This window comes from Scyliorhinus canicula, chromosome 3 (assembly GCF_902713615.1).
Source record: "Scyliorhinus canicula chromosome 3, sScyCan1.1, whole genome shotgun sequence".
Taxonomy (NCBI): Eukaryota; Metazoa; Chordata; class Chondrichthyes; order Carcharhiniformes; family Scyliorhinidae; genus Scyliorhinus; species Scyliorhinus canicula.
The window spans coordinates 165,343,290-165,358,675 of record NC_052148.1 but is presented as its reverse complement, the minus strand read 5'-3'; the positions used below and the strand labels follow the sequence as shown (position 1 = coordinate 165,358,675).

The following is a 15,386-nucleotide window of genomic DNA, read 5'->3' as shown; positions in this document are numbered from 1 at the left end:
AGAAAGCTCAGAGGTATCTTGGGGTGCTTCTCCACAGACCCATGAAGGCAGCAGGAAAGGTTATTAGGGTAGTTAAGAAGGCAGATAGGACACCTACCTTTGTCAGTCGTGGCATAGGTTATAAGAGTAGAGAGGTTATGTTGGAGCTGTACAAAACCTTGGTTAGGTCACAGGTGGAATACTGTGTGCCATTCTGGTCATCTTATGATAGGAAGGATGTGATCACAGTGTGCAGAGGAGATTTACCAGGATATTGCCCCGGATGGAGCATTTGAGCTATGAAGAGAGGCTGGGTAAGTTTGGGTTGTTTTCTTTCAGGCAGAGAAGGCTGAGGGACGACCTGATTGAGGTGGATAAGATTATGAGGTGCATAGACACGGTGGATAGGAAGCAGCTGTTCCTCTTAATTGAAGGATCAACAATGAGGGTGACATAATGTTAAGATGAGGGGCAGGAGGTTTAAAGGGAATTTGAGAAAATATCTTTTCACCCAGAGCACTGCTTGGGACGGTAGTTGAGACGGGAAATCTCACAACTTTAAAAAAAGTGCAGGGATGAGCACTTGAAATGACATAACATTCAAGGCTCGGTCATGTGCTGGAAAGTGGGATTAGTGTAAATTTACTGTTCTTTTGTCATAGAATTATAGAATTTACAGTGCATCAAGAGGCCATTCAGCCTATCAAGCCTGCACTGGCCCTTGGAAAGAGCACCCCACCTAAGCCCAGGCCTCCACCCCATCCTTGTAGCCCAGTAACCCCACCTAACCTTTTAGGACACGAAGGGCAATTTAGCATGGCCAATCCACCTAACCTGTACATCTTTGGACTGTGGAAGGAAACTGGGGTACCCGGAGGAAACCCACGCAGACATGGGGAGAATGTGCAGACTCCGCACAGACAGTGACCCAAGCTGGGAATTGAACCTGGGACCCTGAAGCTGTGTAGCAACTGTGCTAACCACTGTGCTACAGTGCAGCCCGTTGTCAGTGCAGACTCAATGGGTCGAAGGCCTTTGCTGTACTGTATGACTCTGGCATCTGTTATGCTGGGGATCTCATGAGGAGGCTGAAGTGGATTATCTTGCTGACGATTGTTGTAAATGCTGGATCATGAGGACATTGATTGTGGATGTTCACAATTATGCTGCCACTGATGAACTACAGGCTTCATGGTTGCCCAATCTTGAATTGCTATATCTGTTAACAGCTATCCCATTTCTTAGAGTGATAGGGCCACACGTAATGGAGGGTACTGACAGGATTTTATCTCAACAAAGCCTACTCGGAGGTCTCGACTACCAAAACTGTCATGGACAGACACATCTGTGACAGGTAGTTTGGTGAGGACAAGGTCAAGTAGGTTTTCCTTCTTGTTGCTTCTCTGACCACTTGCCATACATCCAGCATAGGATCTATGTCCTTTAGTTGTACGCTACCGAGCCACTCTTAGTGATGGACATTGAAATCTCCCACCCAGAGTATATTTGGTGCTCCAGCCAACCTCAGTGTTTCCTATGAATATCACTCAACATGGAGGAGTACTGATTTATCATAATAATAATCTTTATTAGTGTCACAAGTAGGCTTACATTAACAAGGCAATGAAGTTACTGTGAAAATCACCTAGTCGCCATATAGGGGTGGCGGTAAGTGGTAATCAACAGGAGGTTTTGTTGCCCATGTTTGATCTGATACCATGAAACCTTATTGGGTCCAGATGCAATGTTGAGGACTCCCAGTGATTGTATGTCACTGTGCCACCACCCCTCATGGGTCTGTATTATCAGTGACACAGGACATATCCAGGGATGGTGATGTCTGGGATATTAGCTGTCAGGTACAATTCCATGAGTATGACTATGTCAAGCTGTTGGTTGACCAATTTGAGCAACAGCTCTCTCATTTTGGCACAAGACCCCAGATGTTAGTAAGGAGGACTTTGCAGGGTCATCAAGGTTGGGTTTGCTGTTGCCTCGGTTGATTCCATCTTGTTTCATTCCTTCTTGGAAACTTCATAGCAATTTGATACAACTGAGTGGGTATTTCAGAGGGCATTTAGGAGCCAACCATATATTGCTGTGGGTCTGGAGTCATATGTAGACAAGACCAGGTAAAGGTGACAGATTTCCCTCCATGATGGACACCAGTAAACCATCTTTTATTCCCACTCTGCTTTCTGTCATGGCACCAGCTAGCAATCCAGTCTGCTGTTTCTCCCGACTCCACATTCTATATCGGCATATTTTAAAAAGGCCTTTGAAAAATCAAATAAATTGCATCACTCTCTGACCTAAAAAAAAATCAATAATGTTGGTAAAGTGAGATTTTTCTTTTGAAATCTATGCTGAATATTCATTACTACTTGTTTCTAGATGTTGAGATGCTTGATTACTTTCTTCTTTCATTTCATAGAAATAAAGCAGAAATAAACATGTTCCCTCCGTTACGCAAATTTAAAATGCCTTTTTAATATACATTTCCCATGCCCTCTAAAGCTTGAATCTGCTTCTGTTCCATTTGATTGGCTTCCTTTTGCCACTTGACCTACATGGGTCCCCTTTTTCATCAACCTGAAGCTATATTTGCGTTAACATGTAGCTTTCCCCCGATCAGTTTGTTCTCAACTGCTGTCAGTCTGGTTTTTAAGTGAAAATTGCAAAGAAGCAGCTGTGCCATTAATAACACAATTGTTGTTTAAACTTTTTCAGCATAGAAGGTATTATATTACTGGCAGTCAACATTATGACTTATTTTCTGACATTGGGTAGAAAGCAGGGGAAGCATGGTAAACAATCAACGGCTGCTCCCAATGTCTTGGAAAGGACACAGAATACCGGTGTCCCAACTGTTTGCATTGGTAGTCAGAGTCCAAAGCAGGATCCTCTCCCCGGCCTTGATCTTCGGTCGGAGTGACCTGTTGACCCTGTCATTCTCCAGTTGGTTACGGAAGCTGTCCCTTCTGACCAGGTTGCCCAGTACCTGGGCCACATAGTCAGCCGGGTCTCTGCCCTCGATCTCCTCTAGCAGGCCCACTATTCGAATCTTTTGGCCCCAAGACCGGTATTCCTAATCCTCAACTTTCCTCTTCAGGTACCCTTGGGTCGCCACCACCCTTTTTATCTCAGCTTCCATAGCTACAATCCTGTCACTCTTTTCAAGCTCCTGGGACGTCTTTCCCTGAGACTCCAGCTTCTTCCACATTCCATCGAGTGCCATCTGCATGGCTAACAGCGCTGCCGCCAACTTGACCATCATCTGGATCTCCACTTGGACTTCCTCCTTCATCGCGGTCAATTCCTTGGTTGGGAATGTCTTCCATCCCTCTCCAGGTTGGTGGGGATCCAGAGAAAGAGGAAATGCATTGTCCGGGTGATTGGTCTCCCTCTCTCGGGGTAGCCGGGGGCTCCTTGCCTCATGGATCCGCCGACTCACACTGCTCCTGCCTTTTTCCACCGCTTCTGGTTTCCCTGTGGCTTCTTGAGCCACCACTTGCTGGCATATTTCACTTTTTCTCTTCATTTTCTGTTTAAGGGTTGAATAAGTCTGAATTTTCAGGCTAAATCCATCCCTAAAGTGCCTGTTTTACTGTATTCTGGAGGAGAGTCACCTGATATGCGACTGCTCAGCACATCCCCATCGCCGGCCAGAGTGGCTTCATTAACATTTATGCTAAAAGTAGCCTTTACCAGTGTGAGATCCCAACAATAAAAGACTGCCTGAAGAGTTCTCTAGTTAGTGATCATTGTCCTCCGGCTTGAGCCAATTCAGTCAACTCCTACAGTCCATTTGGAAAAGCCCACCGGCATTTCTGGTTCACACTGGCAGCATTAATATGGTTCATACACAAGGCAGGCATATCAAAATTAAGATCCTGTTTATGGGTGTCAGTGCATGAATACTTGGGCCTGAGATCTTAATTATATGCTCACATGCTGCATCTATCACTCTTTCGGACCCACTTCATTTGATGAACTGCAGCAAAACCACTAACCTGACTAGGTTATTTGCTTTTCCAATTAGTCGCCACTCTTGGACTAAAATCACTGTTTCAAACGTTAATGGTCTCTCCCAGAGGTATGCTAATCACACAATAGAATGAATTACACCTGACAACAGCAGTGACGATCTCATGAGGCCTCAGCAATGCTCGTTTACCATAATCTCCAAAATCCTTGAGTCATCCTCATTTTCCTAATCTTTTAAAATATCTCAATGTGGTTTAATCATCACCATTTCCCAGAGTTCAAGTGAGCCACATCTTGTGGTCAGCAAAATTTGCTAGTTGATACATGGCCTCCTGCAACCATTGGATTCGGAGTTCAATGTTCCATTTTTCTGGGTAGGTTTATCTCTCACTTGTAATATTCCAACTCTGCAGCGAGTATCATAGAATCTCTTCAGTGCAGAAGGTGGTCGTTTGGCCCATCAAGTCGGCACCGACCCTCCGAAAGAGCCCTCTACCGTGGTCCACTCCCCCACCCAATCCCTGAAACCTAACCTGCATATCTTTGGCTATACAACAAAACCCATGTAGACATGGGGAGAAATTTCAAACTCCACACAGACCATCACCCAAGGTCGGAAACGAACCCAGGTCCCTGATGCCGTGAGGCAGCAGTGTAAACCACTGTGCGCCGTGCAATGTTTGTTCATTAAAAATCTTTCAACATCATGAGACAATGGAATCAGTCATGTTTCTTTTCTCTGAATTTCCCTGTTTTTTTTGTCTGCTTATTTTCCTCTGGGTGTTTTCTACTTCCTTTCAAATTATGTGTTCCTTATTTTTAAATTCAAACATGTTAGCCTAAAAACAGAAGGGTTCTTTTGCCATACTTTATGCTCAATCCATTTTATGGCCACGTTATAACCCTCATCATTCTCTACAATCTCAGGGATCTATTCCACCAATTCTTTTGATACCTTTAGCCAATTTCCTGAAACATTGCAAATAATTGCAGCAAATGTTTGTAGGAATATGTATCCATTAAATTTGTCTTGCTGCAGTTGAGACCAGAAATGAAATCGTGAAATTATTTAGTAATTATGATAAATCTGACATTTTTTTTAAGCAATGCTCAGGTTAATTAACAAAATTGTCATGAGTTGTACTAGATTGTATTCCTGCTGTGACCCATTTCCAAACTAATTTCCAATCTATCTCAATTGCATTCACTTTCATTTTTACTAAGAAAATAACTACACATTTCAAGGACTGGTTGTATCACTTTGATTGAAGCATCGTACCCCAAGGCAGAAATTAAATACCATGAATGTCCCCCCCAGGCAATAACCAGTTTCTTTTTTTTTACACTTGAGGATTCAAATGATCAATTTATTCTAACATTACCATTGTTACACATATAATAGATGGATTGTGCACAAGCCACAAGAGAAGGTTTGATGGAACCATTTGGACTTTTCTGTCTATATCTGCTCTTAATGTTAAAATACTGAAGGATGCTCTCAGAATGTAAATTTTTCAAAAGTCTGTCAGCATTTTAAAAAGTTTGAAAAGCCACCAGTTTCTTTCCTTTCCCTTTACAAGCCCACTTATTCACACTTTTAAATAGTTGCAGTAATTTTATGAAGACATAAATCAAAACAAACTATCTTTTGTTTCACATTATAGACATTTCTGGAAGTGTTCAGCACCTGAAGTCATGTGTCTCACTCATTTGGCTCACTGAATATCAATTGTACCACCTCATGAAAAAACACAGCAGACTTCACTTAAACTAACCATGCATAGATGAATTTTTAAAGCATTAAAAATTTATTAGGTACTTTTCTGACCATCTGGAGAAAGTCTGAGGCAACAATTGTGCAGTACAGATTTCTAAAGCAAAGAAATAACCATGTACAATATACAGTAGCTGCACTTACATCATTTCAGATCACAATTTTCCAAGAATTTTTGTCACTGTACAGAAATATTCTCTAGTTGCAATTGAGTATCTCTACATTCAACTCAATACAACTTCATAAATCTGGACTTAAACAAAAAAAAAGCTGCATATAGGGCTTTATAGGAATAGAAATAAGGCTGTTGCCTCTGGAATGTTGAACATACGAGGTTAAGCTCCAGAGATTAGGTTAACAAGTGCTTTTCACGTGCAATTTGTTTTCTGCTAAAGCTTTCCAAACACAGTATATTAGATATGAACACTTATGGTGAACTAGGATTGTGATATGAGGCCCAATGGGCAATAAAGAAATATTCCGCTCAATGCTAAGTTTCTACAGCAGCACCCTAGTCCCTGAAATTCTACATGTTCTCCCCAAAAACAGCGATTCTTGTTCAGTTGTAGGTGATGGTCCACTGCTTCACACAAGCATCAGGAGAAGATGTCACCAGAGTATGTTCATCCAACCAAGCAATACAGTTGACGTGATATAATCGATGAGCATCTAAGGAAAAAAGGCAATAAACTTTATATACAAAGTCCACGCAGGATTGGAGAGTTTTGCAAAAATAAAAAGACAGCATCATTGTCCACATTTACACTACAGAAAACAATTAGTCCTACTTCAAGTTCATGAACTTAAAATTGGTGTTTTGCAATTTTTAATTTGGGGCAGGACAGTTGGTACTGAAAACAAAAATCACATTGAAAGCTAGTTGCTGTAGCAGTGTTCTGGATTATTAATCAAACAAATGAAAACACTAACATACTTTGTCACTTCCGCAGGTTTAAAATTGAATTATATTGGGTCTTCTAAATGGTCCTCTTGCATATTGCTGCAAGTCTAAATTTTAAAGTGGAGACGTACCAGGTCACGTGCATTTAGTGCAATTCAGCTTTTATCTGAATCTAACTGCCTGCCTTCACCAAATTGTACATTTTAAATTACAAATTTCACCACAAAATGAAAGGTACTGCATTTTAATATTGATTTAAAAATGTTTTTTTTTTTTAAGTAGCCAATTCTTTTTTTTTTTCCCGATTAAGGGGCAGTTTAGCGTGGCCAATCCACCTGCCCCTCCACATCTCTGGGTTGTGGGGGTGAGGCCCATGTAGACAGAGAGAGAATGTGCAAATTTCACACAGACAGTGACCAGAGGCCAGAATCAAAGCTGGTGCCTCGGCGCAGTGAGGCAGCAATGCTAACCACTGCACTCCCGTGCCCCCCTAGAGATGGATTTTAAAAAATCCATGGACATATGACAAATATTCAACCCACAACACAATTTGGATAATTTGGATAGGGGCTGGTTTAGCTCACCAGGCTAAATCGCTGGCTTTTAAAGCAGACCAAGCAGGCCAGCAGCATGGTTCGATTCCCGTACCAGCCTCCCCAGACAGGCGCCGGAATGTGGCGACTAGGGGCTTTTCACAGTAACTTCATTAAAGCCTACTCGTGACAATAAGCGATTTTCATTTTCATAAACCTACTCAACTAATATGGGTAGTTTCCACCTATGATGCATGTGAAATTATTGTTTGATGATGGCTCAACTTTCTGTTAAAATTAATACACATCACCTCAAATGTGAAATCTTCCTTGAGCCATCAGCAAGTAACAAAATGTAACAGTATATTTATTGTCTAATATAGCCGTTGATGTATTTAAGAGTGATAACCCAATTCAGTTTTATTAGTACAGCTGAAAATCAGCTCATCAACAATAAGATCTTGAAGAACGTTCAGTAGACTTCCGGTGGTGGCAATGTGCTGAGCAGGTGGCTCTCCTCTCAACTAGAGCCAAAAGAGCTAATTTGCAGAGTCTTTTAACCCAAAAAGCCATCATAAATAAAACAAACCCCAATGCGAAGACGAACAATGGGAAAAAGGATGCTAGCGAACGCCTATGAGGGCAGGAGTGAAGGAAAAGGGCAAGATCAGCGAGCGGACGGAACGCCAGAACCACGAGGCAACCTGAAAGCCCTGGCTACCCAAGAATGGTGTAGGCCGGCGACCCGAACGGAGGCACCGAAGCAGAAGGCAACCCCAACCACAACCTCTCCCTCTACCACCAGGGAATGGGTGGAACTGACCACCATGAGGGAAGCGATCAAAACAGAGTTCCAGGTTCCAGTGAAGGAGGTGGTGACGGAGATGATAGCGCACAGTAGAGGGCTTGGGGAAGAAAGTGGAGCAGCAGGAGAGAACAATCCTGGACCTCGAAAAGAGCTTTAGATGCAGAGGTGAAAAGCTTGGTGGCGGCCCAAAGTAACTTGAAAGGGAAGGTCGAGGACCAAGAGAACAGGTCTCAACAGCAAAATATCTGGATTGTGGGTCTGCCGGGCGGCATTGGAGGCAGGGACCCAACAGACTATATCGCACAAATGCTGGGTAATTTAAATCGGGAGGGACAGATTCCCCAACCCCCCAGGGCACACAAGTCACTCCAGCCAAAGCCTACAGCAGGGAAACAGAGCAGAGTGATTATCGCTAAGCTGTCAGGGCCAGAAAAAGATCCCGAGGTGGGCCGGCAGATGAAGTCGAGTGCATGGGAAGGACATAGAATCCGGGACTGCCAGGACATTGGGGTGGACCTTGCGAAGAAGAGGGCCGAATTCAATAGAGCAAAATCTGCACTATAGTGGGGTACGATTTGGCATGCTGTTTCCTGGCCAAACTCTGGATCACATACTAGAAAGAACATTACTTTAACACCCCGGCAGAGGCCAACGAATTTGTAAGAGTCAACGACTTAGACAGAGAACAGGCTCGGCAGCGGTGAAGAGGCGTTGGAGAAGGACGAGAATGGGAGAGAAAAGCGTACACCAGAGATTATTTTATAGACTGTTTGAGCGGGACTGTTCTGCCTCGTTTTGAACCAAGGGTTAGACCACAGAGAGGAGAGAACGGTGATAGGGAAACCAGGTGATGGGAAAATGAAGGGAATGTAGGTAGGTAGAGAACTTGGCCATAGGGCTGAACCAGCCTGGGGAGGGGAGCCACTGTACTAGCAGGGAGGGCTAGCACGGGAAGACAGGCAGTAAGGGGGGGCCACGGCACACCTCTAAGGGGAGAGGGAGCATCTGGTCAAGGTGGGGGGAGAGAACAGCAAAGGGGAGGGTGAACACGAGTGGGGGGGGGGGGGGGTGGAGTAGGGGAGCAGGCATGGAGGGTGCACAGAACAGCTAAGTGACAGAGAGGGAGAAGGGTTGGCAGCAAGGTAAGTATTGGCTTTGGCAGACAGGGAGCAGGCCGAGAATCCAAGATGGCGCTGCAATCATCAACTCTGGAGGGCCCCTAAACAAAGGGAGACCCCAGTGTGCAGGGGCGCACCCACGTGGCATAAAAACAGTTGGTAGTCATATTGGTACACCCTGGACAAAAGGGAAACCCCGGGGCGCAGGGGCCCGATCACCAGGTAAGTATGGGTGATCCCGCAGGAATGGGGCAACAGAACCCCCCCCCAAATCAGGATAGTCACCTGGAATGTAAGGATACTTAACAGCCCGGTGAAAAGATCCAAAGTCCTCACCCACCTGAGAAGACAGAAGGCAGACATAATCTACCTACCGGAGACACACCTGTGGACAGGTTACTGGTAAGGAAGGGCTTTGTGGAGCAGATGTACCATTCACGTTACAGGACGCGGGCTAGGGGAGTAGCCATACTAATTAGCAAGAGGATGAGATTTACTGAGACCAGAACAGTGATGGACCCAGGGGGATGGTACGTCATGGTCAGTGGTGTCCTGGAAGGGGCACCAGTAGTCCTGGTAAACATGTACGTGCACAACTGGGACGAGGCAGAATTTATGAAAAAGACCATGGCGGAAATCCCCAACATTGACACACACCGACTGATTATAGGGGGGCGAATTTAACTGTGCACAGGACCCAGAGGGCACCACGGTGGTGCAGTGGTTAGTGTTGTGCCTCACGGCGCCGAGGCCCCAGGTTTGATCCCGGCTCTGCGTCACTGTCCATGTTTGCACATTCTCCCCCTGTTTGCGTGGGTTTCATCCCCACAAACCAAAAAAGATGTGCAGGGTAGGTGGATTGGCCACGCTAAATTGGAAAAAATGAATTGGGTTCTCTAAATTTATAAAAAAGAAAAAAAAAAGTGTACAGGACCCACTGACCAATCAATGAAACCCCAGAAAGGGGGAAAAAAAAACCAGACATGGCTAAGGAACTGGGAACATTTAGCAGATGGGGGCTGTGGACCCATGGGAGGTTCCTATACCCGGGAGAAAAGGAATGCTTGTTCTTTTCACAAGTACACAATGTATATACCCAATCGACTTCTTTGCAGTGGGGAAAATCAGTGCTTTCAGGAATTGATGGAGCCATCTCAGACCACGCTCCACAATACGTGGATGAGGTTGGAGACAGGCCGTGCCCAGCGCCCCACATGGAGGCTGGGCACGGGCCTCCTGGCCAACAAGGCCTTCTGCCAGAAAACATCACAGGCCATACGCGACTACGCAAGTAACAATCGGAATGAGGTCTCATCCTCCACGTTGTGGGAAGCACTGAAGGCTGTGATCAGAGGGGAAATTATAGCTGACAAGACGCTTGGAGATAGAGAAGAGAGGGCGGCCAGCAACAGCTCATCAACTCCACCTTGGAGGTCAGCAGAAAGTACTCCGAGGCGTCGACTGTAGAGCTGCTGGTGGAGTGAAAAAAAAGCTACAAATGGATTTTAACCTGCTATCCACTAGGAAAGCAGTGCACCAACTCCACCAGACACGGGGGACCTTTTATGATCATGGACAAAAGGCTGGCCGCCTACTGGCCCACCAGCTGAGAAAGCAGGCAGCCACGAGGTAAGTAGCACAGGTAAAAGACAGCAGAGGCTGACTGGTAGCAGAACAAAACGAGCATTCGAGACCTTCTACCGAGGACTGGAAATACTAGTTGTGTGAGGTGGGGGGGGGGGGGGGGGGAAGCACCAATAGATCCAGCAAAATCATGGAGAGCATCAGCTCCATGCAGGCGGGAAAGGGAAAGGCGCTGGGGCCGGACGGGTTCCCGGTCGACTTCTATAAAAAATTTGCACCGGTCCAGGCCTGCATCCAAGGGACATGTGCGCAGACTCACTAGCAAGTGGCACCTTGGCTCCTACACTAGAGCAGGCCACAATTTCACTGATGTCCAAAAAAGCCCCCCCACTCGGGAGAGAACACTAGAGGTGCTCATCTGCCTGGACACGGAAAGGTCTTCAACAGAGTCGAATGGAAGTACCTCCTTGACTGGAACGGTTTGGGCTAAGAGCAGGATTCACTGCCTCGGTGAGACTCCTGTAACAATGCTCCCAAGGTGAGTGTTTAAACTAACACCAACTAGCTCTGAATACTTCCAGCTGCAAAGAGGCACAAGGCAGAGATGCCCACTGTCCCTGCTCCTCGTTGCACTAGCGATCAAACCCCTGGCGATAGCTTGCGGGATGCAAAAAGCTAGAAGGGCATCTAAAGAGCAGACAGAGCGCACAGAGTCTCGCTCTATGCGGATGATCTGCTCCAGTACATCTCAAAGCCACAGGAAGGACTGAAAGCAATCATGCGGATCCTGAAAGAGTTTGCAGCCTTCTTGGGTTACAAACTTAAACTGTGCAGGCAAGAGTGAGGCACGTCCAGTGAACCCAAATAGGGGAGGGTCAAGTGCTGGAGGGGCTCCCGTTTAAAACAGCCCAAAATAGATTACGTTACCTGGGGATCCAAATAGCCAGGGACTGGACACAGATCCACAAGTGGAATCTGACCAGCCTGGTGGAGGAAGTCAAAAAGGACCTTCAGAGGTGGGACACACTCCCACTCTCCCTGGTGGGGAGAGTGCAGACGATCAAAATGAACGTACTGCCAGGGTTCCTCTTCCTGTTTAGACCCATACTGATCGTCATCCCCAAGGTACTCTTCCAAAGCACAGATTGGGTAATTATGGCGTTTGTGTGTGGTGTGGGGGGGGGAGGGGGGTGACGAAACAAGAGTTCCCAAATCAACACTGCAAAGGAGGAAGATCAAGTGAGACCTGGCATTGCCAAACTTAAAATACTACCACTGGACAGCAATAGTGGAAAGAGGGGGTGGGTTCACAAACCCAACTGAGGAGTGGGTGCGGATGGAGGCCTCCTGCAAGGGGAAGACACTTCAGGCCTTAGCCACGGCAGCACTCCCACCCCCCCTTGGCAAAATACACAGAGCCCAGTGGTGGCGGCCACACTGAAAGCGTGGGGTCAACTAAGACAGCACTTGGGGTTGACCAAGATGTCCCCCATACCAATGGTAACCACAGGTTCATGCTAGATGCAACGTTTCAAAAAATGGAGACAGGACAGGGGAAGGCTGACAGTTAGGGGCATTTACATAGGGCACAGACTAGCGACACTGAACAAACTGACGGATGAATGGGAATGGACAATAGGACAGGAAATGAGACACCTGCAAATAAAACAATTCTTCCGCAAAGAGACAGTAGGGCACCCATGGGCCCCAGAGACCATACTATTAGAGTACCCGATGAATAAGAACAGTAAAAAAGGGGGACTCGGTGGGAAAATATATGTACAGCTACTGGACAGAGCCCGAACACCACTGGATGAGACCAGATGGAAATGGGAGCAGGAACTGGGGTGCGGACTCTGGAGCGTAGCACTGTGCAGGGCCAACTCCACCTCCTCCTGCGCAAGGCTCAGCTTCATGCAGTCAAAGTAGTGCACAGAGCACACCTGACCAGAACCAGAATGAGCAGGTTCTTCCTGGAGGTGGAGGATAAATGTGAACGGTGCCAGAGGGGCCCAGCCAACCACACCGACATGTTCTGGGCAGGTCCCAAACTTGCTGGGTTCTGGACAGCCTTCTCCGAGGCAATGTCCAAGGTTGTGGGGGTGAGGGTGATGCAATGCCCAAACGTGGCAATCTTCAGGGTATAAGAGCAGCCAGGGATATACATGGGGAAGAGGGCCGACGCCCTAGCTTTCGCTTCACTAATCGCACGCCGGAGAATCCTGCTCGGCTGGTGATCAGCAGCACCACCCACAGCTGCAGACTGGCTCGCTGACATCTCGGAATTTCTCCATCTGGAGAAGATAAAATACGCCATCCCAGGGTCGGGGGAAGGCTTCCTTACTGCATGTGGGCAATTTGTCGGTCTGTTCCAAAACCTGTCGGTCTGTTTGAGGCCAACAACAGCCAGTAGAGGGGGAAACTGAAGGAATAGAAAGGAAAACGACAAGGAGGAACGTTGGGGGGGGGGGGGGGGGGGGAGCTGCTGCTGCTGAGACGACAGAGCCAGAGAGGGACAAAGAGAAGCAATGCAAGTGGGGTGGGGGAATCCACTGAAAAGGTACAGCTGATGCTGACGGAAGGAGAAACAAGGGGAGGGGGAGGAGGAGGGAAACATCAGGGGAGGTGGGCGGGGAGGGAGGACTCGCCGTATCAGACAACAAGAATATGTAACCAAAGGGAAATGCTGGAAAATCTCAGCAAGTCTGGCAGCATCTGTAGGGAGAGAAAAGAGCTAACGTTTCAAGTCCAATGACTCTTTGTCAAAGCGAACAGACAGAGAGAGTGGGAAATATTTATACTGTGGAGTGAGAATGAAAGATGAGTCATAGCCACAGAAACCAGGGAAACTGGGTGCTAATGGCTTCAGATACTAAGGGGAAAGAGAGAACAAAAGATGTGAAAGGCCAAACAGCAGTGAAACTAACATCAGAGGATTGACTGTGGGTGTGGGGGGAGGGGAAGGAAAGAGGAGAAAGGTGCAAGAAAGGTGGATAAGATTGGGGGGGGGGGGAAATTAAATGTATATTAAGAAAGAAATGGTAAAAGACAGTTAAAATGAAATGAAAACAAATGGGTCGAGGTGGGGCAGATCATCTGAAGATGTTGAATTCAATGTTCAGGCAGGAAGGCTGTAGTGTGCCTAACCGGAAGATGAGATGTTGTTCCTCCATTTTGTGTTGCGCTGGAACATTGCAGCAGGCCAAGAACAGACATGTTGGCATGGGTGCAGGGTCTTTGTTAAAATGGCAGGCAACAGGAAGGTCAGGATCCTGAATGCGTACAGACCGAAGATGCTCAGCAAAGCGATCACCCAGACTGCGTTTGGTCTCTCCGCTATAGAGGAGACCACATTGGGAGCAGCAAATGTAGTAGACCAGGTTGAAAGAGGTGCAAGTGAAACGCTGCTTAACCTGGAATGAGTGTTTTGGGCCTGGAATGTTAAGCATGGAAGAGGTAAAGGGGCAGGTATTACACCTCTGCGATTGTATGGGAAGGTGCCATGGGTGATGGGAGAGGTACTGGGTATGGTGGAGGAGTGGACTAGATTGTCTCTGAGGGAACAGTCTCTGCGGAATGCTGACAGAGGGAGTGAAGGGAAGATGTGTTTGGTGATGGCATCACGCTGGAGTTGGCAAAAATGGCGGAGGATACGGAGGCTGGTGGGATGAAATGTGAGAACGAGGGGGACTCTTTCCTTGTTCTGGGAGGCAGTGGAGGGGGTGAGGGTAGTGGCACGGGAGATGGACCGCACACTGTTGAGGGCCCTGTCCACAACTGTAGGTGGGAAATCACGGTCGAGGAAGAAGGAACACATTTTCGAAGCACCATTTTGGAAAGTGGCATCGTCGGAACAAATGCGACAGAGGCGAAGGAGTTGAGAGAAAGGGATGGAGTCCTTACAGGGTGTAGGGTGTGAAGAGCTGTAGTCCAGATAGCTGTGGGAGTCAGTGAGCTTGTAGTGGATATTAGTGGATAGTTTATTGCTGGAAATGGAAACATGGAGCCGGAGAAGAATATGTAAATAGAGTAAAATAAGAAAATGCCTTTTCGCACTGTATAATAAACGAAGACTAACGACAATGTACATAACTTTCATTTTTCTAAACTTTGAAAATGCCAGTAAAAATATTTTTTTAAATTAAAAAAAATAAATCAAACATTAAGCGTCCAGGTCTCCACTTATGAATGACTGGATAAAAGTGAATAAAAATATAACTATTTGATAACTTGATTTGTGCACAGTTATAGTAAATTAAAACATTTAGGATAATAAACTCTCAAAAATGTGCCTAAGCCATACTAATAAGAATGCCGTTTGAAGAACTTTCCCAAAATCAAACCTGGACAGTTTCACGAGCAGGACCCAAGTCAGAAAGGAAAAGTGAAGCAGCGTGAAAGATTAGCGAAGATAAAAATGCAAGTGGTTTTGAACGTAACCCACTTGCATTTAAATTCACTGCTCTTTTGTGCCAGTTTGGTTAATTCGATCCGAATGACACTGATACAAGACCTAAGCATCTGCTTTATCTTTCTCTGCTCCTTGAATAGAGGTGAACATTGCCTCCTCTTAGTCCTATTTTGGCATAACTTCAAATCTGATATCAAAGTGATTGGATTGTAAATTTGCAGATGCATCACCCAGGAGTTATTGGAAAGTTACACTGGAGGTGTGGACACATTTTGCTGTGTTCAGCTAATT

General features: G+C 46.1%; 1 protein-coding gene across 1 annotated transcript in view; it reads right to left on the bottom strand.

The window, feature by feature from the left end:
* Positions 1–5,751: 5,751 nt before the first annotated feature.
* The window catches only part of wdr1 (WD repeat domain 1), a 76,550-nt gene continuing 66,915 nt past the window's right edge, over positions 5,752–15,386 (bottom strand). The window contains exon 15 of the mRNA XM_038791650.1: positions 5,752–6,409. Within this exon, the coding sequence (XP_038647578.1) occupies positions 6,300–6,409 (110 nt within the window). The 3' untranslated portion in view covers positions 5,752–6,299. The remainder of the gene's footprint in view (positions 6,410–15,386) is intronic.